Source organism: Lampris incognitus, chromosome 11 (assembly GCF_029633865.1).
Source record: "Lampris incognitus isolate fLamInc1 chromosome 11, fLamInc1.hap2, whole genome shotgun sequence".
In the NCBI taxonomy this organism is placed as follows: Eukaryota; Metazoa; Chordata; class Actinopteri; order Lampriformes; family Lampridae; genus Lampris; species Lampris incognitus.
In genome coordinates, this window is record NC_079221.1 from 12,794,253 (window position 1) to 12,821,253 (window position 27,001).

The 27,001-nt window shown below is 43.2% G+C and overlaps 2 protein-coding genes across 8 annotated transcripts in view; one reads left to right on the forward strand and one right to left on the reverse strand.

Annotated features, from left to right (window-relative positions):
• Positions 1–223: 223 nt before the first annotated feature.
• Positions 224–22,846, forward strand: tfg (trafficking from ER to golgi regulator). Of its 2 annotated transcripts, none has more exons than XM_056290169.1 (8): positions 224–344; positions 6,299–6,513; positions 8,108–8,191; positions 12,350–12,496; positions 13,397–13,564; positions 13,950–14,096; positions 20,968–21,063; positions 21,166–22,846. In XM_056290169.1, the coding sequence occupies exons 2-8, from the start codon at positions 6,330–6,332 to the stop codon at positions 21,570–21,572; spliced, it is 1,233 nt and encodes a 410-aa protein (XP_056146144.1). In that variant the 5' UTR covers positions 224–344; positions 6,299–6,329; the 3' UTR covers positions 21,573–22,846. The 2 variants fall into 2 exon arrangements, with proteins under 2 accessions (XP_056146144.1, XP_056146145.1); XM_056290170.1 differs by having other exon boundaries at positions 21,169–22,846.
• Positions 22,847–22,937: 91 nt separating this feature from the next.
• Positions 22,938–27,001, reverse strand: part of LOC130121286 (target of Nesh-SH3) — a 59,679-nt gene continuing 55,615 nt past the window's right edge. For all 6 annotated transcript variants that reach the window (XM_056290164.1, XM_056290165.1, XM_056290163.1 and 3 more), the window contains one exon: positions 22,938–24,490. In XM_056290164.1, the coding sequence (XP_056146139.1) occupies positions 24,375–24,490 (116 nt within the window). In that variant the 3' untranslated portion in view covers positions 22,938–24,374. The remainder of the gene's footprint in view (positions 24,491–27,001) is intronic.

A 27,001-nucleotide genomic window follows, 5' to 3' on the forward strand; every position in this document is an offset into this window, starting at 1 on the left:
TTATATGTCTCTGTCGGGCAGCAAAGCCTGCTTCGTTTTCAGCTGCCATTGTAAAATAAGTATACTGAAAGAGAAAATCAGTTTTAATGAATTTACCCTACCTAGGTTGTTTTTTTTTTCTAAATTGCTATCATTTTGTTTTTTAATTCAACGTTTTGGCTTATCAACCAAGACGACAGGTTATGTTGCGTACCGGTCTGTTTGCGCATGCGCGCGGATGCATGCCACGTCCTGGTTGACGTCGGCAGTCAGGGCACTTCCGGATTGCAGGCTAACAGGTTTTGATTTTCACGGTGTCGAAGAGAAAATCCGTGAAAACAGCGTGGTGAGCTCTTCTGAATAAGGTGAGGTGGTGATCTAAGGTTTGGGATCCAAGTGAAGTTGTGATTTATTTGGAATCGCACAGTGATATTTGTGTCACTCCCTGATAGTTATGAAGTTTGCTGATTAGCAATGTGCTAGCTAACGTCATGCTAGCTACCGTTAGCCCTCCCAAACAGGTGTGAAGTGATTGTACCATAAGAAATTGAAGAACTGTGATATTAATTACCATTTTTCATCTTTCACCTTAAGTTGACAATTTCGATAAGTGGCTAAATGATCCCGCTATTAGCATGGAAAGGCGTATGAGCTATCAAATCTGCTGATTGTGCCAGATGCATGAGTCGCTGAATCGACTGTTAGGGAATAAAGTGAAATCGTGACGGACTTTCAGCATGAAGGGATTTGTCCCTCACGGAATATTCTCTTTTAATTTGCCGTCTGTGCTAGTACCTCATCTCATCAGTGACTCCCCAAATGGTTTTAATTGGCCAAGCTAATGCTAGCAATCGTTGGCTTGCCGTCTATGTAAAAGACCGATGACTCTGCGTTTTAATTACGTTTACTGTTCTGCTTAATTTCCTTTTATTTTACCACTGAGTCATGTACAGGCTGATTCGGTATATGTGATTGTGTTTGTGGCAGCACGGTGGTTTAGTGGTTAGCACTGTCGCATCACAGCACGAGGATTTCGTGTCGTTTATAGTCTGTGTGGAATTTGCATAGCTTCCCTTTGTGTGAGAAAGATTCATCTCAGAGACACACATTTTTAATGCGAACTGTTGTCTCTAAATTGCCCATTGTTGCGATTGATTGTGTATGTTGGCCCTGTGGACTGGGGTCCTGTCCAGGGTGTCTCACCGTCTCCACCCTACGCATGCTGGGTCAGATTCCAGCCCCCCCCGCCCCCACCGGCCTGAATGGGATTAAGCCGGTATAAATAATATATAGATGGATGGATGATTGTCTCTGCAGTTGACGTTGTCCCCGATTTTCTGTTTTGCTAAGCGTTAGCTAAAATTTAGCCTCTCAATCCCTAGCATCCAGCCAATTATTCATCTGGCTTGGAGTTGTTCCTGCCAGGAATTAAATTCAGGACATTCTGTTGTGGAGGATGGCATATAGCCTCCACCAAAGTGCGACAAAATGAAGTAGAAACCAGTTGTCTATCCCACAGACTGTTCTGGCAAGCTTTAGCTGCAACTCTTAGGCCAAGCTCCCAATTTTTTGCAGTTACTCAGCAATGAACCAAATGTACAAACACTGTGAGTTTTATGGAGCATATTTAAAAACAGTCAACATTGACCAAAGTGCTGTGCAATATCAAATAAAAAAGACTGTTTGCAACATCAGTAGATAAGACAGTGGGTGAAAGGAACAAAGACCAGTAATGAGGACAAGACTGCACATGACAAAGAAATACTCAGATATACGTAAATGCGAGGGACTTTAGATCCTTTTACTTTAGATAGCACTTGCTCAATTTATTTATTTTTTGTTAGTGCAATATAATTCTTAGAGTATTTATCCTTCACTGATCACATTTGCATGGTTTAAAAGGTCCACTCACTGTTCATTGGTTAACTTTTCATCCCTTATCAAATGAACTGGTGTTTGGGTCAAAGTCTGAGTAGATCCATAACAGCAAATCCTAAAGGCAAAGTCTTGCCTCTAGGATTTGCTGTCCTCCGTTGGGGATTTATGGTTCTCAGACATCAGAAGCAGATTGAATGTCTTCATCACTGTAACTTAGTTTTGGTATGGTTTCCAACGTATCCATACTGTGAATCCTACTTGAATAGATTTTGTTTTCTAAGCAAACAATTAGGCTAATTACCAGCCTCTAACAGAAGTGCTGCTAGCTTGAGGTGTCCTTGAGTGAACCACTGTTTCCCAAATGGAGCTGCCCAATTACTAAACCACCAGAGTGTTTTATTTCCTGACAGTTTGAAGTTAAGAACAGACTACTAGGTTTTAAAAAGAATATTTTGGAATTTTTGGAATGTGTTCCTATTTCTTATCTCCTACTAATGTTGTCAGTTCATAGATTTCATTTACATATTGATCTATTCTGTACTCCATACTGGCCATGCAGCTCCTGCTAACCAGTTGCAATGTAAGACCACGATTTGCCCAAAACCAACATAATGCTACTGCAGTGGCTCATGGCAAATTCCTAAGTGTTTGCTGATTGTGCCAGAGTGACACATGATCTCAAACTACTGTATACATGTATATATTTCCCACAACACCTACCAGCAATATTATCTGTGTCACACATAGGCACTCCTGACTGACTACCAGCAAGTACTGGCAAGTGTCATTCCGTCACACACAGCCAAGTGACACTTGCCAGTATTCACTGGCTCCCCCAAAAGGTCAATTACAGCCAAGGTTTTGCGAGTATTGTCAACATCAGAGCTAGTCATCATTATTTTGCTGTGGTATTATGTCACGATTCAGTACTTAATCTCGTCTCGTGATCCTGTCTGAATCATAATGATTATTTTTAACCCCCAACCCTCATGCCTGTACTTCCATCGTTAAACCCAGTAGGGAGAGCAGATCAGCAACACAAATGACAACAATGACTTGACATTTCTTAGGAAAACTGAGTTTAAAAGAAAGGAGAAAGGGGAATGGAGAGATGCATCTAGTCTGTATTGTTATTTTAATTTTACCCACATCTGTTCTTTGATACTGTGTCTTAATGTTAGCTAGGTTTAATTCATTATCTATACCTACAGGTAGGTCCATAAGTATTTGGACAGTGACACAATATTTGTAATTTTGCCCCTGTACACCACCACAGTGGACTTGAAATGAAGTAACCAATATGTGATTGAAGTGTGGACTTTCAGCTTTAATTTAAGGAGTTGGACAAAAATATTGCATTAACTGTTCAGGAATTACAGCCAGTTTTATATATGGTCACCCCATTTTCAGAGGATCAAAAGTAATTGGACACTTGACGAACAGGTGGTTTCATGGGCAAGTAAGACCTTTTCCATCATTATTCCATGACAAATTAAGCAGATAAAAGGTCTGGAGTTCATTCTAAGTATTTACATTTGCGTTTGGTAGCTGTTCATTGGAACTCTCAACATGAAGTCCATAGAGGTGTCAATAGAAGTGACGGAGGCCATCATTAGGCTTAAAAAGCAAAGGAAATCTATCAGATTGATAGGAAACACTTCAGGAGTGGCCGAATCAACATTTCGGTGCATTCTTAAAAAGAAAGAATGCACTGGCAAGCTCAGCAACACCAAAAGGCTTGGAAGACCACGGAGCAAATCTACAGTGGATGATCGCAGAATTCTTTCCCTAGTGAAGACAAACACATTCACGACATCTAGTGAAGTCAAAAACACTCTTGAGAGGTAGGGGTATCATTGTCCAAGTCTACAATCAAGAGACGCCTGCATGAAAATAAATAGAGGGTTTACGACAAGGTGAAACCCACTGGTGTCACTTAAGAACAGGAAGGCCAGATTAGACTGTGTTTAAAAACATGTAAAAACCTACCCAGTTCTGGAACAAGGTTCTTTGGAGAGATGAAGCAATGACTAACTTGTACCAGAAGGATGGGAAGAGTAAAGGTGTGGAGAACAAAAGGAACAGCTCATGGTTCTCAGCATACCATATCATCTGTCAAACATGATGGAGGTAGTGTTATGAAATGGGCATGTATGGTTGCCAGTGGAACTTGGTTATTGGTGTTTATTGATGATGTGACTACTGACGAAGTAGCAGGATGGATTGTGATGTTTATAAGGATATACCATTTGCTCAGATTTAGCCAAATGTCACAAAACTGAGAGGACGGCGCTTCACACTGCAGATGGATAATGACATAAAACAAGCCGAGAAAACAACCCAAGAGTCTCTCAAGGCAGAAAAGTGGACTATTCATCAGTGACCAAGTCAGTCGCCTGACCTCAACCCAATTGAGCATGCTTTTCACTTGCTGAAGACCAAACTAATGGCCAAAAGACCCACAAACAACCAGCAACTGAAGGCAGCTGCCGTTAAGTCTTGGCAGAGCATTTCAAAGGAGGAAACTCAGAATTTGAAGATGTCGATGGGTTCCAGACTTCAGGCAGTCATTGACTGCAAAGGATTTTCCTGCAAACATTAAATATAATTGTTATAATCATAGTTATGTTTGTTTGTCCAATTACTTTTGAGCCTCTGAAAATGGGGTGACCCTGTATATCCATGGCTGTAATTCCTGAACAGTTAATGCCATATTTTTATCCAACCCCTTAAATTAAAGCTGAAAGTCTACTCTTCAATCACATCTCAAATACTTCATGTCAAATCCACTGTGGTGGTGTAGAGGGGCAAAGTTGCAAATATTGTGTAACTGTCCAAATACTTACATACCTAACTGTATGAGAGGGTGCTGTGAGAGGAGGTGTGGTATTGTATGAGGACGGGAGTGGCAGAGAAGTATGTAAGAGTGGTGCAGGATATGTATGAGGGTAGTGCGACAGTGGTGAGGTGTGTGGTAAGAGTGACGGACTGGTTCAGGTTGGAGGTGGGATTACATCAAGGACCGGCTCTGAGCTCTTTCTTGTTTGCAGTGGTGATAGGTTGACGGACAGGATCAGACAGGAGTCTCTGTGGTCCTGTGGACTGTGATGTTCGTGGAGGACATTGATCTGTAGTGAGAGTAGGGTGCAGCTTGAGGAGAGGACTGAAAGTCAGTAGGAACAAGATGGAATGCGTGAATGAGAGGGAGGACAGCAGAATGGTGAGGATATGCAAGGAGTAAAGGTGGTGAAGGTGGATGAGTTTAAATACTTGGGGTCAACTGTTAAAAGAACGGGGAATGCAGAAGAGAAGTGAAGAAGAGAGTGCAGGCAGGTTGGAGGGGGTTGAAAAGAGTGTCAGGAGTGATTTGTGACAGAAGGGTACCAGCAAGAGTTAAAAGGAAGGTTTACAAGATGGTTGTGAGACCAGCTATGTTATATGGTTTGGAGACTGGCACTGACGAAAAGACAGAAGGCGGAGCTGGAGGTGGCAGAGTTGAAGATGCTAAGACTTTCATTGGGAGTGACGGAGATGGACAGGATTAAGAACGAGTAGATTAGAGGGACAGCTCAGGTTGGATGGTTTGGAGACAAAGCAAGAGAGGTGAGATCGAGATGATTTGGACATGTGCGGAGGAGAGATGCTGGGTTTATTGGGAGGAGGATACTGAATATGGAGCTGCCAGGCAAGAGGAAAAGAGGAAGGCCAAAGAGGAGTTTTATGGATGTGGTGAGGGAGGACATGCAGTTGGTTGGTGTGAAAGTGGAAGATGCAGAGGACAGAAAGAGATGGAAATGGATCATCTACTGTGGCGACCCCTAACGGCAACAGCCGAAACAAGAAGAATTCATTATGGATACCTGTTGCCTTCTGATCATAAATTTACTATTTAGTTAAAAAAAAAAATCTCCCATGCATGTTCTGATTTATTGTGTTCACATATATACAATTTGTGTCACAATTTGTGTCACATTTGAGGAAAAAGTCTTAATTGGGTCAACTCTGAGGTTTAGTCTCATTGTTTTACCATTTACAACATGACACAGCAAACATTAATCAATGCAATATCGAATATAATCCATTTGATTTCCACAGAGAGGTACAGATACCAATTTTCAAGTTTTCAAAGGAAATACAAAAATGTGGTTTAATGCTCAGGATCGGAGTCACCCTGAAGTATTCCCATCCCATCAAAACAGGACTTTAGTCAATGTTCTTGCTGCAGAAAGGTTTAAACACTGAATCGGTGAGAAAAGCTTTGTCTTGTGTAATCACAATACTGTCAAAGCTAGCCCCAAGCCTATACTGGTGCTCTTTTTGTTAATATTGAAAAATTATATAGAAATGTCACACAATTGGTACATTAGACAATTATTTAAGACCAAGCGCTCATCACTGAACAAGCTGTTTTTAAATCAACTTCCCTTTCTGGCTGGTTCAGGCGGTGGGAGCAGCAGAGGGTGGACGGCACCATGAACGGCCAGCTTGACCTAAGTGGGAAGCTGATCATCAAAGCCCAGCTGGGCGACGACATCAGACGCATCCCCATCCACAATGAGGACATCACCTATGACGAGCTGGTGCTGATGATGCAGCGCGTCTTCCGGGGCAAGCTGCAGAGCAACGATGAGGTCACCATCAAATATAAGGATGAAGGTGAGTGGGGACCAAAAGCAGAACACTTTCATTGGCTCTGTTTACATGCACACAAACATCCAATCGGCATATTGGGTATTTTAACACTAGAACGACCAAGACCATTTTTTGGATTTTCAAAGTTTAATAACTTTGTGGGGGAGGGGGGGGGAGAGATACAGACTTGCCGCTCCCTGGATTCTCCTTAAAATTGCATATATTTGTATTAAAATGAGCTAGATCAATTGCACAAAAAAAGTTACAATAATGTCTACCTAAAATGACCATGGACAGTCAACATGACCATCTCATAAGTTGCGCGTGATCGTGCGCGTCATGTCACTATTCATGGCGTGTGTTGGTCGCATCATTTCTTTCGTGAAGTTCATCGCTCTGTTCTAGAAAAAAACTAGTGTTCTCCAGTGCAGAGAAATAGTCTAAATTAGATTTTTGATTGTTGCCAACATGTCTGGTTACAGACGCCATTACAGACATACCATGACTATCGCCGACGCATTGAGTATTTACAGGCGTTAGACAGCCGCCATTTTAAATTGTTTGAAAAATAGTATTGTAGTTGTTAAAATGTTCAGTTTGGTTTCAGTTAATTTCATAACAGACATACTAACATGTGTAATGCATTAATATCTCAACTGGGTATTTATCGTGACAGAATATAGAGTTTCATGGTCGTTTTAGGTAGGAGTGAATTTGCAGTCATTCTAGTGTTAAAGGCTAAGTTGACTTTTTTTTTATTTATTTTTTTATCCCAGACCTCATTAAAACGTTGTCAGGCATCATTTAGATATGTTCAGATAAAAACTTCGCCGATCACTTCAGTACTGAGAAATGTTGCTCTTAACTGAATTTTCTTGGTGTGTGTCAACACAGTCCAATAGGGAAGTTGTTTGAGTCTTGAAAAACCATCATCACCTTTTCAAACGGGGAAGGTCATAGTTCAGTCAGACTGCTGTAAGCTAGTATCAGGGATGATCATGTGTGTGTACAATTCTAATATAGTGTATTATTGTATTCATTTTTGTACAATATTTGCCTGGGAACCACACGCATCTGTGAGCTCATGTTTTATTTTATCTGACAGATGCGTCTGGCCACCCTCCCGTTCAGACAGATTTCCCCTGACCTGGCCCTGGTCGGGCCAATTGCAACCGTTTTTCTAATATGGGGTGGGTTTGATACGATGACTGTACAGAGGAGTGCCGTTGAGGCATTTTTGTAAGCAACCAAGATGGCTGTCTGATGTGGGATGGTCTGTTGGCTTCACTATTGTGCCAGTATTAAATGAACTGGACGGTATATTTTCTCTAAAAGAAGAAAAAAACCTCTGCAATTAAAGCTTTTGTTGATAAGAAAGCTGTGTTTGCTGTACTTTGCTCAGCGCAACGTCACATGTTTTGTTGCTCTGATTGGTTGTAGGATTGGTTGTAGGTCTATCCAATTCTGGCCAGGGCATTTTGGTCTGCGCCTGTTGATAACGCCGCTCGGAAACCGAAAATGAACTGAGAGGCTCCAGACTAATTCACATTTGAGAATCGGTATGGTGACGTCAGACTAGTACAATATCTCATCTGTTTCCATTTCTTCTTCCTTATAGATGATGACCTCATCACAATCTTTGACAGCTCTGACCTCTCCTTCGCCATCCAGTGCAGTAGAATACTCAAACTCACTTTGTTTGGTAAGACAATGTGCTCCTTTCCGTAGCTGCCTCATAATCTAAAAAAGGAAATCTCAAATAGATTTTTAAATACAAATAATTTCAATGTGAAAACTAAGACTAATACAGTAGCGTAAAGTGGTGTAGCGGCTTTCATTCTGACCATACTGTCCACCAGCTGAGTCTTCTAATCCCACCCCATCACACACAACCTCAACCTGACTGAAGGTGTACTGTTTATTAGAATCATTTAATGGAATGTGTGGCACATGGTTGGACACCCCCTGCTTTAACATGTTTCATATCTCTGTTTGTGAATGAAGAGTCATTTACAGCAACCTGTAACTGGAGGGCAGTAGAGTCCTGTTTTTGAACACAATACGGCCCAGTTTCTTCCCATCACATTGATGATCTTCTCTGCTCCCTTCTGACTTGTATGGACTGGAACCTCTGTTCTGTTTGTACCATTTAATCAACAAAGAAGGTATTAGGCAAATTGATAACTTAATCTGGCAAAGATGAGTTTTTGTGCCAGTTATACTGGTTCTTGCTCTGTTTAAATTCTGTGCCAAGCCCAGCCTAGTCCTAAGGGGATGCAGTCACCCAGTAACCTCATGATTATCTGATGTGCATATTATACAGTAACAGGTGCTAAAAAAAAAAAGCTTAGCTGGCTCCAAAGTGGAACATGGGTGCATGTTTTTGTCAGTAATATGTAGCTTAAAGTTGAGGTGTTGGGGTTACAAGTCTAGTTTATTTGTATCACCCAAAAATGTCAGTTACGGCTTTACATTCACAACCTTTTCTTTTAAAACAGGTAAATGCAGTAAAATACCACGTACAGTGCCCCCTGTTCTTAAACCTTTGATTCCCCACCGAAAAAAACTGGTAATGGATAAGAAAAATGAGAGCAACCTCAGAGGAGGGATCCCTCCTCGACCTGGAATCAGTTTTAAATGGCCGTAGACAATGCCATAATGGATTTCCAAACAAACACTCAATGAAGTCACTTATGACTACACTTTAGTACCTCATTTGCCATGTGTTTTGGATCAACCTGTCAGTCAGTGGGTCTGCACTGATAGGCATTGTATCCTATGTACTAGTGTTTTCTATACATACACAACCCTCTTGAATATGTGATGACAACATGATGTAATTTCCTGTGCTCTGCTCCCAATTAGTCCAATGTTGTGTCCGCTGGCCCTGCTTTTAGTAACCAGGAAACAACAAAGATAGGCCAAAGCAACAGGGGGAAGAAAATAAATGTGGGTTTTTTTTCTTCTTTTTTAACCGCTTCCTTCCAATTAGGACTGCGCCAGAGAGCGTCAGCATGTGTCATGACCTCACGTGGAACCAATATTTAGACACATGTGGTGTGATTTTAAAGTGGGTGGGAAATAGTGGGACTCTCCCAGCAGCCAGTGTGTTAATTCAGTCCCTCCCAACCCCCAGAGAATGTGTCCAGTGTCACACACACCACAGAGAAACCTAGGAAACCTGGAACTCTTCTTCTGCAATGTTGCAGAAGCCCTCAAACAGGACTCTTAACTGTAGTGTGCAAAAGAGGGCTTGAAAGACATTTTTACAGCCTGGGTGGTGCAGATCAAACTGGGTCACTATACCAAGCCAACATTGCGGTAGTCATCGTAATGTTTGCGATTTGATTTAGCCTCTTAAACATGGATTACTGTGAACCAGTGGCCCCACTGTCCACTTGTTTCTTGAATCAGTGGTGTGTTGGATGCTTCGTCAGCAGATTGCAGTGATGAGGCTGTCTTTCTGTCATATTGACTACTGTGTTGAGTAGGCTCCAGGACTTAATGATGTGATAAATGATCACTATAACCTCAGCCAGTTAATGTGTTGGGCACAAGGCTCGGAGGAGAGGGACAGGACACTCATTCATTGCACAAACTAATACTCTGTGCAGAACAAACCTGCTTCTGCAGGTCTGGATTCACTGCAGAAATTCATGTCATGCCTTTTCTCTGGCCTATTGGTTTGGGCCAGTACCTCCTGAATAGCATACTAACTAGTTGTTGAACATTATTTACCCTGTGTGATAGCTCAGTCTAACAAGGGAATTGTGTATATGGACATACATTCAGTGCAACCCACAGCATCAGTTCCCTCTCAGAGAGAAGCTCACAGTTGTCCTCTGTTGTAGCAGAATGTGGTCATGAGTCTGCATTTGTTCATGTGTGTGATTGTACAGCAGCAGGAATCCATGCTGCATCGTTGGCCCACTGTTTTTATGGTGGTTGACCTGAGCACAAGTGTCTGTTAATCCCACTCCGACCATTCTCCCTACTGGTTTGATTTGGAGCCCACTGAGCTGTCCCTCACAATTTTCTCTGCACCGTGACCCTACATTCCCCCCCCCCCACCCCCTTTTCTCCCCAATTGTATCCGGCCAATTACCCCACTCTTCTGAGCTGTCCGGGTTGCTGCTCCACCCTCTCTGCTGATTCAGGGAGGGCTGCAGACTACCTCATGCCCCCTCCGATACATGTGGAGTTGCCAGCCGCCTCTTTTCACCTGATAGTGAGGAGTTTCACCAGGGGTACGTAGCACGTGGGAGGATCATGCTATTCCACCCCAGTCCCCCCCACCCCGAACAGGCACCCCGACCGACCAGAGGAGGCGCTAGTGCAGCGACCAGGACACATACCCACATCTGGCTTCCCACCCACAGACACAACCAATTGTGTCGGTAGGGACGCCCGACCAAGCCAGGGGTAACACGGGGATTCGATCCTGCGATCCCCGTGTTGATAGGCAACGGAATAGACTGCTAAGCTACCTGGATACCCGACCCTACATTTATTAAATGTGTCATGGAGTTCATTTTTGCTACTCGGATAGGGTTGGGCAATCATTTCCATTTTCATACCATCCAGTCGTGGCTACTTGAGATCGCTAATAGGCGATCCAGTTGCCATGGGGTGGTGGGAGTAGGAGGGGGTGGGGGGGCGTCACATCACAGCACACCAGTGAAATGCCAGCATGGATGACTTCGGTTTTGTGTCAAAGAAAAATGTAACCGCTCATATTTGGGAATATTATGGGTTTTACCTGGTTTGTAGTAGTAGCAGGAGTATTTTTTATCAAATAATTTATTCTCTGTTTAGCTTTTTTTTTTTTTTACGTTAGAATTTAATTTGGATTAAAGATTTTGAATAATCATCTTGAGCGTGGCTCAGTGTCTGATGGAGCTTTGAAATAATCGAACCTTTAAGCTTTCAGAAAGCAATACGGTTGTGAATAAACATTTATAAAAGAGTGTGAACAAATCTATTCGATAGCAATGTCTCCTATTCAACAATGGCTCCCTTTTAAAAGTCTGTGTGTCTGTGCTTGGTGCGACAATATCACAGCATCATGTTCTGTTTAACATTATTGTCTTATCTTTAATATCACAATCCAAATCATATCCATCACGTTAACTACTCTTATGGAGCACAGAGCAAAGTTTTGGTGAGCAGGCATGTGGAGAATGGGGATGCGGGTTGTCGGATCCACGGAAAGAGATGGCAAACTGGTTTGTAATGAAGTCACTCATTTACTCCTGCTGATCAGCGGGGCTCAGCAGGCGGACATGCCGCTCCACTAGAAACATCTCTAAATGCACAGTAGGCTGCAGTTTCTAGAGATTATTTTTATAACATCTTAGTTCTGATAGTAAGTTATTTAAAATTGCCTTAATATCAGTGTGTGAAAGACCAATCATTGATCATCACTTCAATCGTCGATATACGAGCCGATCAGCCGTTGGCACAAGCCTATACTCAGATCGTTTGTCTCATCCAAAAATATACAAGTCCAAGGCTTTATTGTTTCTGATGGGAAAATACATGTAATGGTCAGGAAAGACATAATTCAGAACAATATACATCACTGAAAATAATACACAGAAACGGAAAGATTCCACAATGATGATGGTAAAGAATCAAGTCAAGTCAATGTTATTTGTGTAGCCCAATATCACAAATTACAAACTGGTGTCAGTGGCGTACCTTATCTGTCTTCTGTTATATTGATCAGGGCACAAGTTATATCAGCCACCCTCAAACACAGGCAGGTAGGCTGCTGTGCAGAGATGGGGACGTTTATCTTTGTTTAATCTCTCTCCCTGTCTCTCCCTCTCACTCACTCACATATTCCCCTTTTCTATAGTGAACGGCCAGCCACGGCCCCTGGAGTCCAGTCAGGTTAAGTATCTGCGCAGAGAGCTCATTGAACTCCGGAACAAAGTCAACAGCCTGCTGGACAGCCTAGAGCCCCCTACAGAGCCTGGCCTGGTTGCCACGGCACCAGACAGTGGTAAACACACTCTCTCAAACTCGCACACGATGCACAAACCTGAATTCCTCACCAGTCTTGTTGGGCTACTCTGTCTGCTAGATATTTAAAAAGAAAAAAAAAACACATACACACACCAGGGTTGCCAATACCCATGCATATGACAGAACACTTGCATTTGAAGCCTCCGTCTCAGATTGTGTTTTAGTATCAGTGCAGTATGTGCAACAGCTGGTCAGCTTAGTACAGTTAGTACAGCTGATTTTGCAGCCTGATGGGATGTCACCCACACATGTTAGCACACCAAACTAAGAGTTGGGCTCCTCCCAGCATACAAAAATTGGAAGATGTATAATACAGATGCATAATTAGAGCATACAGTCCGACATACACGGTCTGTCAGAGTTGAGTCAGTCCTCTTGCAGTTTCTTATGTTGTCAGTTCATAAACCTGCTCTTTCGTGTCTCTAAATACGTCTGATGGTGGTGGGTGTGGCCTCATCTCGGATACCACCATCATGACCATGTGGTCAGTATCTGAGGCTGTAATGTTCGGTGTGTGTTCTGGCATGTGGCTGCAGCACACAGGTGGGTTTAGTTTTCAAATGAGTCAAGTAGAAGTTTAATGAAGTCCTTTTTATGAGACATTTGCCTCATTCATAATCTCGTGTTTGGGAAGAATAGTCAAAATATCTTAAGTCCCTCATAAAGTTGCACCCATGCACTGGTTTTACAGTTTATAATAGATCTGTTTCTAATAAACGCCTCGCTTCACAACAGTGCCAGTTGTTGGATGCATACACTGTGGAACCTGCTGCTCTTTCTCTGCTTATATATCCTGCCATCTGAATGTGGTTTACCTCTGCCTCTGTTTTTAAATAACCCTGTCGGTCACCTGTCTTGTCCCTCTGCTTTTCTCCAGAGTCAGTCGATGGGCGTGAGGGGAAGGCAGTGGCAGTGGACCCAGTGGTTAAGCAGGCAACGCCAGTCAGTGCGGCGAGCATGTCGGCCTTCGACCCCCTCAAGAACCAGGATGAGGTTAACAAGAATGTCATCTCAGCCTTTGGCTTGAGCGAAGAACAGGTCCCAGGTACAACACGACTCCACCTTTAAAAGTGGAAGACGTAGCTCTCTGATAGTATTGCTCTCACAGCTGCAGCACTTTACATCGCGGATGTTATGGCAAAACATGTCATCGGATTTCTGCTTCCCCTTACTTTAAGTTTTCCACTCTTCAGATGGAAACGTGAATGAAGAATCTGAATTAAAACAAAAGTAAAAGCAGTTTTCCACCCTTATCCCATGTCCCCAGGTCTTCACACCTCTCCCCTTTTCTAAATAGCATTGTCCACACTGCACACTCACTCTCTCTATAAGATGGTGGCAGCAGGTTTCTTTGTTGATGGCAGATTACTGTTGGTCCATAAGATTGAGATGTCTGTGTATTGGTCTGTCACCCTGTGTCCCCTGCTCAGCTCTCCCTGGGGTAGCAGCTGAGGAGCGCTCAGGGACCCCCGACAGCATCGCCTCCTCTTCATCTGCAGCCCCCCAGCCAGGTGTTCCCCCACAGCCCCAGGCTCCTTATGCTGGGGTACAGCAGGGCCCCCCAGCAGCCATGGACGGTGAGACACACAAACACATTAGCTTACTTTAAACTTGACTAAAATTAATACAGGATGTCACTGGATGTTCCTTCAGTCATTTTAGTGCCTTAATTCAGCAGCATTCTTCTTCTGTAGTTTTATTTCTTGGCAAAAATATCAGTCCATCCTGCAGACTTGTTTTTTTCCGCTCGTCCTCTCTCAAGGCTTTTACTACAGTTTATATAAAACAGCTTGTGTTGCACTAATTGGATATTTTTGATGTAAAAATTGTCTGGAGTTGACACAACAAAATACAATTTCTGTATTATTGTTTCTACTGATGAGCCCACCCTGTATCTAATTAGAACAAGACATGTGTACGCGCGCACGCACGCACACACACACACACACACAGACATGTACGCTCTTGCCTGTAACTAAAGCAGTTACTGTAGGAACACATGCAGCTGTGAAATAAAGACCTACGACAGTTCGCCACTGTCACTGTCTGCCTGCTGTCCGCAGTGACATGACATTTTATAGCTTTTCTGAGTGACCCCACTCTCAACATTTATATTTGTGTGTGTATTCTTACACCACTTGACTAACTATAGGCTAGAATCAAGTGTCAGACAAAACCCATCCCATGTTGTTGGTTTATAGTGTTTGGTGTTGATAATGGTCAATTTAACCTCAGCTTGCCTCATGCTTTGCTGCAGCTGAATGTGTGTTGATTTTATCTCCGAAGAGGAGCATTGTTTTAGATTAGCTGAACTAGAACTGAAGGTAATACGACAAATGAGGACAGTAATGGAACACAGAGGGCAGCAAAATAAATGAATATGCAACATATTTGTTTAGAAATTAAAATGTGAGCAGATGTTTGCGGTTTACGGATCAGCTACTTATAACACACATATGTTGTTGTGTCTTTTTGGCCGAGGTCCAATACATTTGATACATTTCATTGACTCAAGAGTGAGCCCTGTGTCTCACCACTAAGGAATCTTAACACTGTGTAAACAAAAGTATCCGTGAGTTCAGTATTCATCTCAGGCAGGAATAGCCTTATCAGCCCTGACCATACTGGTTTTAATACGGACATGTTGGACCCGAACCCAAGACCTCACAGCTCACAGGAAAAAGATTTTCTCCGTTCAGCAAGGCAGTGCAAGAAATAAATAACTCCATTACAAACCTTACCCATCAGGGTAATCCCAACTTTGTTTTGTCTCCATATCAAGAAACTCCCAAACAGGTGCAGCCATGTTGTCTAGCATTACATTTTAAAAGGGTTTGATTGATCCTAGCTTGTGATTCAGCCCGACTCTCAGTGGACGCCACTCAAGCGTGGGGGAGCGATGTGGTTTCCTGCTCTGGGACCTGTAACCTGTGCCCAGAACAGCTACACTGCTGACTCAAGTCTCAAGTCTACACCCCCAACGCCGAACATCCTTATACGTGGTGATGGTGTGACTACTCTCCTGGAACTGGTGGTTTACAGTTTGGCTTGGTTGCTGTTGCTGGCTGAGTTTAGTAGGTTCAAGGGAAAGACCTGGGTAAATATTCAGACGCAAGGTTATACAGTCATACAGCAGCTCTCACAAAACCAGGAAGTTCATCCCAAAGCACTTTTTTTTTAATATGTCCAGAATACGAAAATGGGGATTTTTTTTCTGCTCCACTTGGGTTGGTTGCCGCTCTCCTACCACTTCGATGTTTGGATCTGACCATTTTTTACAGATTACCAAGATTGCTGTTTAGCCAAGGAGATAAGATGGAGGTCCTGATAACCAGTCCAGGCCTTCCTATGTGGGTCAGCAGTCAGGAGCTAGACCAAGTGTTATCAAGTAATGTGGAAGGAAATCTAGTTAAGGAAGATATCCAGGTGAGATTCAGGTTTCCTAAAGCCCAATCCCAATCCCCCCCCCCGACCCTACCACTTGACCCTACCCCTCTGTTTTGCATACGGCCGCATAGGGTAGGGTGTCCCGTTTCTTTTGGGCATCAAGGGGTTGTGGTCATATAGCCCTCCAAACAGAGCGTTTTCAGGTGCAGACTCCAAACAGAGTGGTAGAATAAAATTCCCAGAATGCTTTGTGAACTGAGGCAGTGTGTAATGTGAAACATGGCTGCTACTGGGGTGGGGAAAGAAGCCCATAAGAAGTATATCTTCGCAAAAATGTTAAAATGCGTTGGAATATCTTAGTTTGATGTAAATGCAAAGGAATATATAATTGGGTCGTTAAAACAAGCGTTTCAGAAAAATCGCTGTTCACGATGTCAATGGAACGTCATGAAAACAACTATTTGAGAGTGACGGTACAGTTTATTTCCATGTCCTCTGTATGAAACTTGAAAAATTATCCAGCAGCAAATTTTCTGCACTTCCCTGCTCATCTGACAGTGTAGGGCAGGGCAACACTTTATGTGAAGGGGTGTGCATAAGACTGACATAACAGCATCATAGCCATGGCATGACACCTGTCATGAACATGGAGTCTTTATGAATGTTTATTACTGTTGTTCGAGATATCAAAATATATCAAATCAAGCGGCTCGGTCCCACTCGAGTTCCTGCAACAAAGACATCTTGAACAGTGTCTACTTTGCATTAAAAATGACAGTTGACTGAATGACACTTAATGACAACAGTCATAAACATTCATAAAGATTCCTACGTCTTGTATGACCTAGGGGAGAAATTTCTATGGGCAGGACTACACTGAAATAGCCGATGTGTAAACAAGCTTCCTGGCTATTGTCAATAGATTAGTCTGTCTGTCTTCTGTCCTGCAAATTAGGTCATGTCTGTCACTATAATAGTTTATAATGACAGCAAGCAAAAGGCTTTAATGTAAAATGTATTGTACTATAATTTTATAACCATATCCTGAGCAAATCAGGCAGCTGATAAAATTCCGAGCTGCAGACGTAACGATGATAGTGATGATGTAACGAGTGGCGTCGGTGGGCACTCCCAAACCAGGGGTAGGGCCAGGTGGGGGAATTGGCATTGGGCCTAAATGATGTTTGTGAGATGTCCCCTTCTTTAGTACATCTCTTAGATTCTCTACTGACCATGCTCAACAGGGCGACTTATTAAGCAGGGAGACCCACCTGAAACAAGTCTTGGGTATAAGTCCCCATTTGGGCAAACAGCTACTTCGCTGACATGCCTTTGAGCAAAACCATCAGCTTCAGGCACATTATAATGAAGCTGAAATTGGAATAAGACTGCCCGACAGGGATCATGAAATAGCACTCATAAATCTGTGTGTTAGCTGGTTGTTGTTGACATATCTGAAAGGATGACGTGGCAGCCTTCTCGGAGATCCACAAACAGTTTGTCCTGCCCTCACCCGTCCCTCCCTGCCCTCCTCCCTCCCGACATTCTTTCTTGACTTCCAAGCGTGCAGATGGTCACCACACGGCCTCAGATAAGAGGACACATTACTCTCAGCCAGACTTTCCCATGGCATGCCCAGTCCCCTCCTCGTCTCTGTCCTTCGCTCCTCCAGGCTCTCTACCCCCAGGTCTGGATGTAGTAGGTGTACCTGGTTTTTGCAGTGTAGAATGGCAGGGCAGTCAGTGCATGAGGATATTTTTAAGTGAATACATGAGTTAGAATGCCAAGAAGGCATATGTAGCCTTTTAAAGTTTGCCTTAAGCCCATGCCAATATATATTACTTGTTACTACAAGAATGCTGCTAACGGGATCCAGAGGGAGATGGTAAATATTTTTTTCATTGTCTGTCAGGCAGATAGACCTGAGCAGTAGGTTTTCTCTGTGCGTGAAAGAATAAACATTATACATCTGCGGGACTGACTCACGGTGAAGTGAGGCTCTTTATCAGATGGGCAGGTGTGTTTGGTGTGAATGGGTTTCCATTAAAGACCGGCCTGGAGTTCTGATTACTCCCTTCTGAAAGCATCCCTTAGAGAACCACAGAGCTGTGGTCTAATACCTTACTCCAATGAATCATTTCTCTTGTTTTCTCTTTTCCTAAAGCAAAATACCAACTCCCTGTCTCTCTGTACAGCCTCCAGTCATTTCGGTCCCCTGAGCAGGCTGTTGGCAAGGGCTCGTGGCTTCACGAGAGTGAAATGAACTCTGTGGGCCAGCATGGCCTGACAGCATCAAGTCCTTCGATATCTGTTACATAACATACATGATAGATAGCAGACCAGAGAGAACAGGAGCAGCAGCCAATTTCACACATACAGACACATACGCCTCCCCATACAGTGAAGACCGTAGTGTTGTCATGAGACATATACCAGCACACTTAACAGCTGGTTACACCAGTGTACGGTGAAGCTTTACTGGTTCACAGCTAATTCTTTAGTTGTCACATGTTCCATTGTCTTCTGCCCCAAAACCCTCACCTATCACCTATCCAATTTCCATCTATATGGCAGACTTCTTTAGTATATAAATTTAGTAGTAGATTTTTGTTTTTCCTCAAAGCTGTCTGATTACTCCCCATGTTACCGTCGGCTTGGTCGGGCGTCCCTACAGACACAATTGGCCGTGTCTATGGGCGGGAAGTCGGATGTGGGTATGTGTCCTGGTCGCTGCACTAGTGCCTCCTCTGGTCAGTCGGAGAGCCTGTTCGGGGGGGAGGGGGAACTGGGGGGAATAGCGTGATCCTCCCACATACTACATCCCCCTGGTGAAACTCCTCACTGTCAGGTGAAAAGAAGCGGCTGGCGACTCCACATGTATCAGAGGAGGCATGTGGTAGTCTGCAGCCCTCCCCGGATTGGCAGAGGGGGTGCAGCAGCGACTGTGACGGCTCGGAAGAGTCGGGTAATTGGCATGGTACAATTGGGGAGAAAAGGGGGGGAGATCTGTCTGACTACTGAGTGCTGGCGTTGTGTGTGTGCTTGCGTGCTTTCGTGTGTTTGTGAACTTCACTCGGGACAATAAACGATACTGCGTCACAACTGCCCGTGAAAGTCTCTGGTTAGCTTAGTGTGCCGTATGTTCTCCTGTGGAGCTCGATGATTATCCGGTGTAGGTGATGAGAGGATTTTTTCCCGGCGACGCCTGGTCATTACTGACTCATAAAGGGTGACTGAATGTTTTCTGGCATGACACGAGGAGTGAGACGGGGACTCATCACATGTAGGCCTCGGCCTCGCTCTGTTCAGCCCCTCAGGCGTTGTAGAGCTCTCCGTCCCTCGTCCCTCTCTGTGAAATGGAAAATCAGTACTCTGGTTTTTCCGGCACATGAAGAAAGAGTTAACCCTGATGTGGCCCTCGGTCATTAATTCTTTACTCTTTTTGCTTTTATATGTCGTTGTCCGGCTTTAAAGATGCTGGGCGGGAGTCTGATGTGGGCTGTCTAAAGGGAAAACACTATTCCGCCAAGTCTTTGCATGTTTGCTGAACTTGCAGACATCCTTTGGAAAACCGCTGGGTTAAAAGAAAAAAAAGAAGTTTCCATGTTCTCGGACCACAAGAGAGAAACAAGATTGATGTTAACTTTCAGACAAGGGGGTATTGATTAGAGCTATTAAAATGTGGCCTGTCTATTGGGATATTCCACATGAGGATCACTTTTATTTGTCAGCGGAGTTAGAATCTGGCTATTTGACGCCCATTGTTTTGAAGACTTCAGAGATGGCAGTTGTAAGGATGACGGGGGTCATCCTGCACATGTGCTCATAAGAAGAGGACTGGTGAAGTCATGGATAATAAAAGCCCTGGAGGAACGTGCTGTCTGCAGACGTAGACGGGCCTGTTTGCCGAGGCGGCAGCTGCCCTGCGCCCCGATTTAGACGCTGCTGTGTGGGTCTGTGTGCAAATCTCTGTGGCTAAGAAAGTGTCATGCTGATTGTCTATGTAATTGCTTTTGTGTTTTTTTTATTATTTCTCAGCCTTTTTTGTCTTCGTGTGTTTGGGTACATGAGGGTTTCTGTCTGCCTAGGCACCTGCAAGGTGCTGTGTTTAGCTTGGAATACCACCACCGCCGGCTGTAATGTGCCATAAAGACTTGTCTGGGGCGCCGGGCTTTCAGGAACAAATTATTTCATGATTGTGGTTTCAGCTGTTTTCTTACAGCTGGACTTGTATTGGATTTTATCGAGATGCACAAGTGTAGACCCCTCCCTGTATGTGTGTTGCATTTAGAACTATATCAGTCATGCCAGGCCGTTTCCTTTTCTGTTAATGTGTACGTCATTTTGATAATGCTATGAGTGATATTTTGGCATTGAAGTGTAGTAGGACGAGTGAATATCAGGAGTTGGTGAATGGTGCCGATTATAACAAAGTAAATGACTTACACCCTCCAATCCCCAGATTTCTGCATTCAAAATCACAGCAGCTGGGCATGGTTGACAAAATCAAATGTCATGATATTTTTGACTGAATACCTTTTTGTCGATAATGTGATATTTTAGGGATGACTGTTAAAATATTAACAAAGCAGGAAATGTTGATAAATGATCATTAGTAATGTGGCTATGAAGACCAAGCAGGTAGAGACATTCATTGTTCATGTCACTAAAACAGTGGAATAAGTTCAGAAAACGGTCTCACGTTACTGTAATGCAGCCTTTAAGACCAGGGAATGACAACATTTGTTATATCATCATATTACCGCAACCACAATCCCACAACACATCTAGTCTCAGATCAACACAACCACATTAAATCCAGATATAGCCCAGCTGTAGTGACTCCCACAACACTTCTAGTCTCATATCCAGATTATCCATATGTTGTCCAGTTCTACACAGAAGGCAGGCCGGCTCAATGGTTCTGTTGTTGTTTGACATCACGCCACCCAAGAGGTGGATTTGAGGTTGTTGAGGTATGTGGCTTAATGTTAGAGGTGAAGATGGAAGCAAAATCACACATTGCACCTCTTAACTGACTGGATGTCTGTGTCTTCTTAGGACAAGTGTACCAACAGTACCAGGCTCCAGGTGGATACCCGCCACCTCAGCAACCTGCTGCCCCCCCACAGCAGCAGTACGGCATGCAGTACCCTGGTGAGAATACAGGACGGTCACAGTGGAAGGTTCTAGTTGCACCTCGGTGAATTTAAGTCAACCTTAACTTCTTAATTAAAGCTCCTCTCCTTTGTCTCTCAGCAGGATACAGCCCCCAGCCTGGAGCGCCTCAGCCGGGACCCCCTCAACAGCAGCAGCAGCAATTCCAGAACTACCCTCCCCCCTCCTCCCAGGCCCCTGCTCCGGGTCAGGCCCCCGCCCCAGGCTTCCAGGGTGGACAGCAGCAGCAGCCGCCTCCACCTCAGGGAGCTCAGCAATATCCTCCAGGAGCCTTCCCTCCCCAAAACTACACCTCCCAGGCTTCCCAGCCTGCCAACTATAGCCTGCCCACCAGTTCCCAGCCTGGCCCAGGATACCAGCACCGCACTGGCTACACCCCACCACCAGGAAACACCGTCACCCCACCACCAGGAGCGGCTAACCCTTATGCCCGTAACCGTCCCCCCTACGGCCAGGGCTACACTCAGCCAGGACCCGGATACCGGTAAAGATAGGCTGCAGTGTTCCTGATCCTCATACAAAACCCAAACCTTACCTTTTGTGTTGCTCCAGCTCTGTTTTTGGAGTGAGTGCGGTAAACATCTGGCCCATTTCACAAATATGAAGTCCAAATATGAAACAAGCAGCCCTCCCCAATCTTATCATTCATGTTTGTATGCTGTCTGTCTGACACAACGCTCTTTTTTTTTTTGGCCCCTCTTTGTTAAAGGCTTCTTTATCCCCATTCATTCCACGTCGGTCAGCTTCCCATCCTCTTGTGTCTGTCGTCGTAAAGTTGTAGTCAGTCTGTACGCACACACCTGGGAGACCAAAACAGGCTGTTGTACAAGCCCTTGTTAAATGTGATTTTGTTTGATTCACGGCAACACTTAATTTGGCTAGCAAAAATCAGACTCCATGTTGTGCATCTAATATCATGCCTGTCTACTAAGATGGCGCAAATGGAAGCAGCTAAGATACCGTGCTGAGTTTGCTGACTACCTTTAGATGCGTTAATAACACACTAAATGAAGTTTCCTGTTAAAAAAAAATTATTTTTTTTTGGCTGTTTTTGTCTAATCAACCTTACCACCATGTCGGTATTAATGATGTGTCAATGAAACTGCCCTCTGTTGGGAACACTAGTAGTGATGGCTGACAGGAGATGTAGATCTCTTGTATCCAGAAGGATCCCTCTTTGTTTTAGCCTGGTAGATCATTTCCAATATGCATATCGCTATGTCTGTCTCCTTTTCTCTTATCACTGGTTTTTACTAATATATCGGATCAGAAATCCCACCTTCAAGTAATATTAGTTGTTTAAAGTGTAACATTTTTCGCTGAAACCCAATAAACAATTGCGACCCAGCTTGAAGTCCTTTGGTATCTCTTGGTATTTTCTCAACCTCTCTCTTTCCATCTCTCAACACCTCCCTCACATTGTGGTTTCTGAGTTCATGTCTCGGTGTTGAGCTTGGTTTCCCAGTGCCCTCTCGCTCCCTTTCTCTCTCTTCCCCACCCGGATTTGGAAAACTGTAGTAATGCCCGTACTCCCAATTTGTTTTTCGGCTGAGGGTTGTGGTTGGCAGGGGCGCGTGGCGAGGGAGTGTGTGGTCGGTTTTTCATGTCAAGCTTTCACACTGACTGAGAAGAAGTGTGCACACGGGCTTTATTAAAGATAATTTGGAGAAATGTGTGGAGCAGAGCTCTTCGGAACAGTCTGTGCCAACCTAGAGTCAAATTTCTTGGATGTGTTGGTCTACAACTGATGGTTTGAAAGTGCTCACACTTCCATTTTCAGATACAGAAGTTAAATATGATTGAGTGTGACCCTGTGGTATAAAAAGGAATGGAAATGGAAGGGAATACCAGAATAAAAAGAATCTTTGTATTTATTGTTGAAAATAGATAATGTGCATATTGAAAACAAAATTTCAACTGCAGTTATAAAGTGTGGCAAAAAAAATCCTTTGTAGGGGCTTTTTAATCCAATCATCTCAAAGCTTTATGTACATTCATATAACATCTAAACTCAAAAGCATATAAGTCATTTGCTCTAATTCCATTTGCACAATGCAAGATATTTTGTCCCTTTTTCAAGTCTAAAACTGATACTGGTGTCAGGGACGTCTGAACTGAAGACAGCAAGGACGATTTAAAACCCAAAAATAGCATTGTGTTCTTCGCTCTGAAGGATCTGATGGAGCCTTGGTGCAGTTTGGTTGCGTACCATGTTTACTTTACCTCCACTTGACTGCCGTGGTCCCGGGCTTACTTCCCTTTACACCATATACATATATGAACAATACTTTTTACTGCAGTTGATACAAAAGATTTTACTGCTTGAATGGTCTGGCTCCAGCTTATACCTGTGATCTGCCAACTCCCTGTGAGCCTGATCGCTGTCTGAGATCCTCCAGCAGGTTCCTGCCCTAACCCAAAATCTCCACTTGTCACTAAAGGTGACCGGGAACTCACTATCCTGCTTTAAATCTCTACTTAAGACTCAGCTGGTGGTATTTGCTGTAATTATTTAAATTATCTTATTTATAGCTTGAGTTCTGGATCTTATTTACTTGTATCTGTTTTTATTGTAAAGCACTTTTGTTTTTGAAAGGTGCTGTATAAATAATAAAAGTATTATTACTGTGCAAACTGAGAATGCTAACAATCCCACAGGACCAGCAGAAGGTATATTCAAACATGACTGAGGTCAATTCTGCACATCTGTGTGTATATCTGTGTACTTATATTTTACATACTCTGTAAATATACAGTAAAATGAATGATTGACAGCTTTTTTTCTGTGTAAAAAAAAAATCAGGTGTATGCTTCTCACCATACAAGTATCAAAACGCATTTTTTTGTCTCATCGGTAGAGCACTCACAGAATATTTAATAACCCCTTGATAAATAACATACAAGTTAATACATTTTGGGAGCCAGCTTCCCAACATTTTCTCTGTGATCATATTTAACATTTGGACTCACTCAGAAATGCTTCTATTCCGTCCTTCATACCATGACATCATGTGTGATAGATATCGTAATTAGGCCTGTGATATTACAAAAGCACTCCAGAGCTGTGGCACATTAATGGTTTCTGTACAGCTTTATACACAGGAGAGAAGGCTGACGTCAGACAGAGAGACCTGTCCACAGTGTCCATGGTTTCTAAAAAGAGAGAGAGAGAGGCCCACCTCTGTTCAGGCCTATTCAGCCATCCTCGGTCTTCATCTTCCTCATCCTCTGCCTCCAAAGAGGTCATCATCCCTCCATCAGGATGCTCCGTGGATAGCCGTCCAGGGTTCTTACCACTTTCCAGGGATGGGTGTGCCACATTCATACCAGCCTACATAGGTGACATGCGAGTTCCCGCCAATCTCTCCAAAGTTGACCGGCTCCTGTCTCATCGCTCTGTAGAAGCCTGGTGAGAAAGAGACAGAGAGGAGAGATGAGAGCCCTGACACCCACATACCGACGTTATAATAGCAATGGGAATTTTTGTTCATATTTAAATATTCAGACAAAATATTCAAATAGAATTTCATGTTTGTTTGTTGGGATAGAGGGGCGGCATGCATATAGCCTACAATGTTAGCATGATTAGGATATCTGGCCTACAGTATTGACAAGAAACATACATTACAGACCATAAAGCAGCTTGCTTCCCATTTATTACTGATGTAAAATAATAATTGTTAAAAAATAAATAAAGCAAGAAATCACACATCAGTAAGCATTTGACGTAATAAAGTCTTGGCCATAAAAATCCCAATTTAACGTGGCTTAAAGTCAGAAGTGTAAACATGTAAAACAAGAATAGAGATATTCGACGTTGAGTGATGGGTTTAGCCCGCGTTCAGATTTAGCCAGCTCGATTATTTCCGGGTAGCACCGGAAGTGATACGGACAACTGACAACAACGCCGAAGCAATGGCGTTTTTCACTCGGTGCCTTCAAAGATCTGCCCAAACTCACGGTTAACGACGTTAATCGCATTATCCAAGAAGCGTGCCATACGTCAGTTACCATAAAGGATGCTAACAATCCCACAGGACCAGCAGAAGGTATAGTCAAACATGACTTGAGACCAGTTCTGCATGTCTGTGTGTACATCTGCGTACTTACATTTTACATACTCTGTAAATATACAGTAAAAATGGATGACAGCTTTTTTTTCTGTGTACAAAATAATAATAATAATAATAATAATAATAACATCGGGTGTATGCTCCTGGCCATGCAAGAATCAAAACGAAAAATCTCTTCAAACTTTACGTTTCAAGCTACATCCACAATTACGAAGGTACGATCCGGACGTGTAATGTTAGCACCTAGCATGTTTTTGTACTAGCCAATGCTAGCGTAGTGATAAGTTACTGCTAAGGTTATGTTTCTATGTGTCAATCACTGTTACAATTTTCCTAACGTCATTGTCAATCTCAGTTTCAAATAAGGATTCAACAGTAGCACTATCCATTAGGGCTGAGGGCTGTAGATCTATGAGGAAAAGCCAAAAGCCCCACAGTTTGAGCGTAGGGGAAAGGTATCCTGCAGGTTCAATGCAGGCTGGTTCATGAGACAGGTTCCCGTTCGTCAAATCAATAAAGTTTCTGTGAAGAATCATATCACTGCTATGAATCCAGTCCTGTTAAAGGCTACGTTAAATATATATTTCGTATGATACCCCATACATAATCCTAGTGTGTAAAAACGTGCAAAAGTAATGGGATTTACAGAAACTATATTGCGTTCTGAGTTCTGTCACTTCTTTTACACACGTTCTGTGTTCCCTATTATTTTAAATGAGTGAAGTGAGATGAGTAATGATTTGGCTACAAGTTTTGATTTACACATTAGTGCATATCAGCTGTGTTTTTTTGGTTCATTTTTTTCTCGTTCATAAAATCAATTCATTCTCCTTTATAACAAAAGTTCACTAATTTATTGTTCAGGGTTAGGGTTAGCTGGATGTCTTCCAGTCTGTAGACAGATGTAAACAGATGTCTGTAGGCTGGATGTCTACCAGGGTCGTTAGCAGCTCCTCTCAAAAGAAGGGAAACGCTTTCTTTGAAGCTGGTCATTAATACTCTTTCATCGTCAGCCCAGCGTTAACATTTTTCTCAACAACCATTTTCACAAGTATATTCAAAACACTTGAAATTAGATAATAGTTTTGATTTATTTTCTAATTTGCAAATCCATCTTCTTTCATCTCCTTTCATGGCAGAAGAGGACGCACGGAAAAAGACAAATATGCGCATTGTGGAATAAGACTAGGTCAAAACCTAGTATGTGGCTAGAACAAGTATGATCAGTGTTCAAAATTGTGGCCAGTTTGTTAGAGGGATAGTCAGTGGTGGTGTCTATAATGTGAATTCCTGGATATTAAATGTTGAACTGCAATTTTCTGTAGTGATCCCAGTAATATTTGTTGTTGAAGTGTACTGAACTAGCATATCACATGACATGGCTAGGCTATGTTGGAGAACAATACTTTCTTCTTTTTTTTCTCAAATTTATTTCTGATTTTTCCCTTTTTCTCCCAATTTAGTGGCGAGCTGATCCCTATTTTAGTTCAAACACCCACCCTCGTACTGCATGCATTCGCTAACTGCATCTCTCCAGCTGGCAGTCTCGAAGGATTCGCCTTGTCACGAAAGTGGCGAGGCGAATCCAGGCCGAACCACTGCTTTTTCCGACACACACAGAGTCGCATTCATGTGATGAACACAAGCCGACTCCGCCCCCCTGCCGAAGACAGCATTGCCAATTATTGCTGTTTCATCAAGTCCGGCCATAGTCGGATCTGACGAGACTGAGGCGCGAACCCCAGTCCCCCGTTGACACAAAGCCGATGCTTAGACCGCTACACCACCGCGGACCCGAGACCAATCCTTTCCACTCATATCTTTGGATGTTTGATTGTAATCTG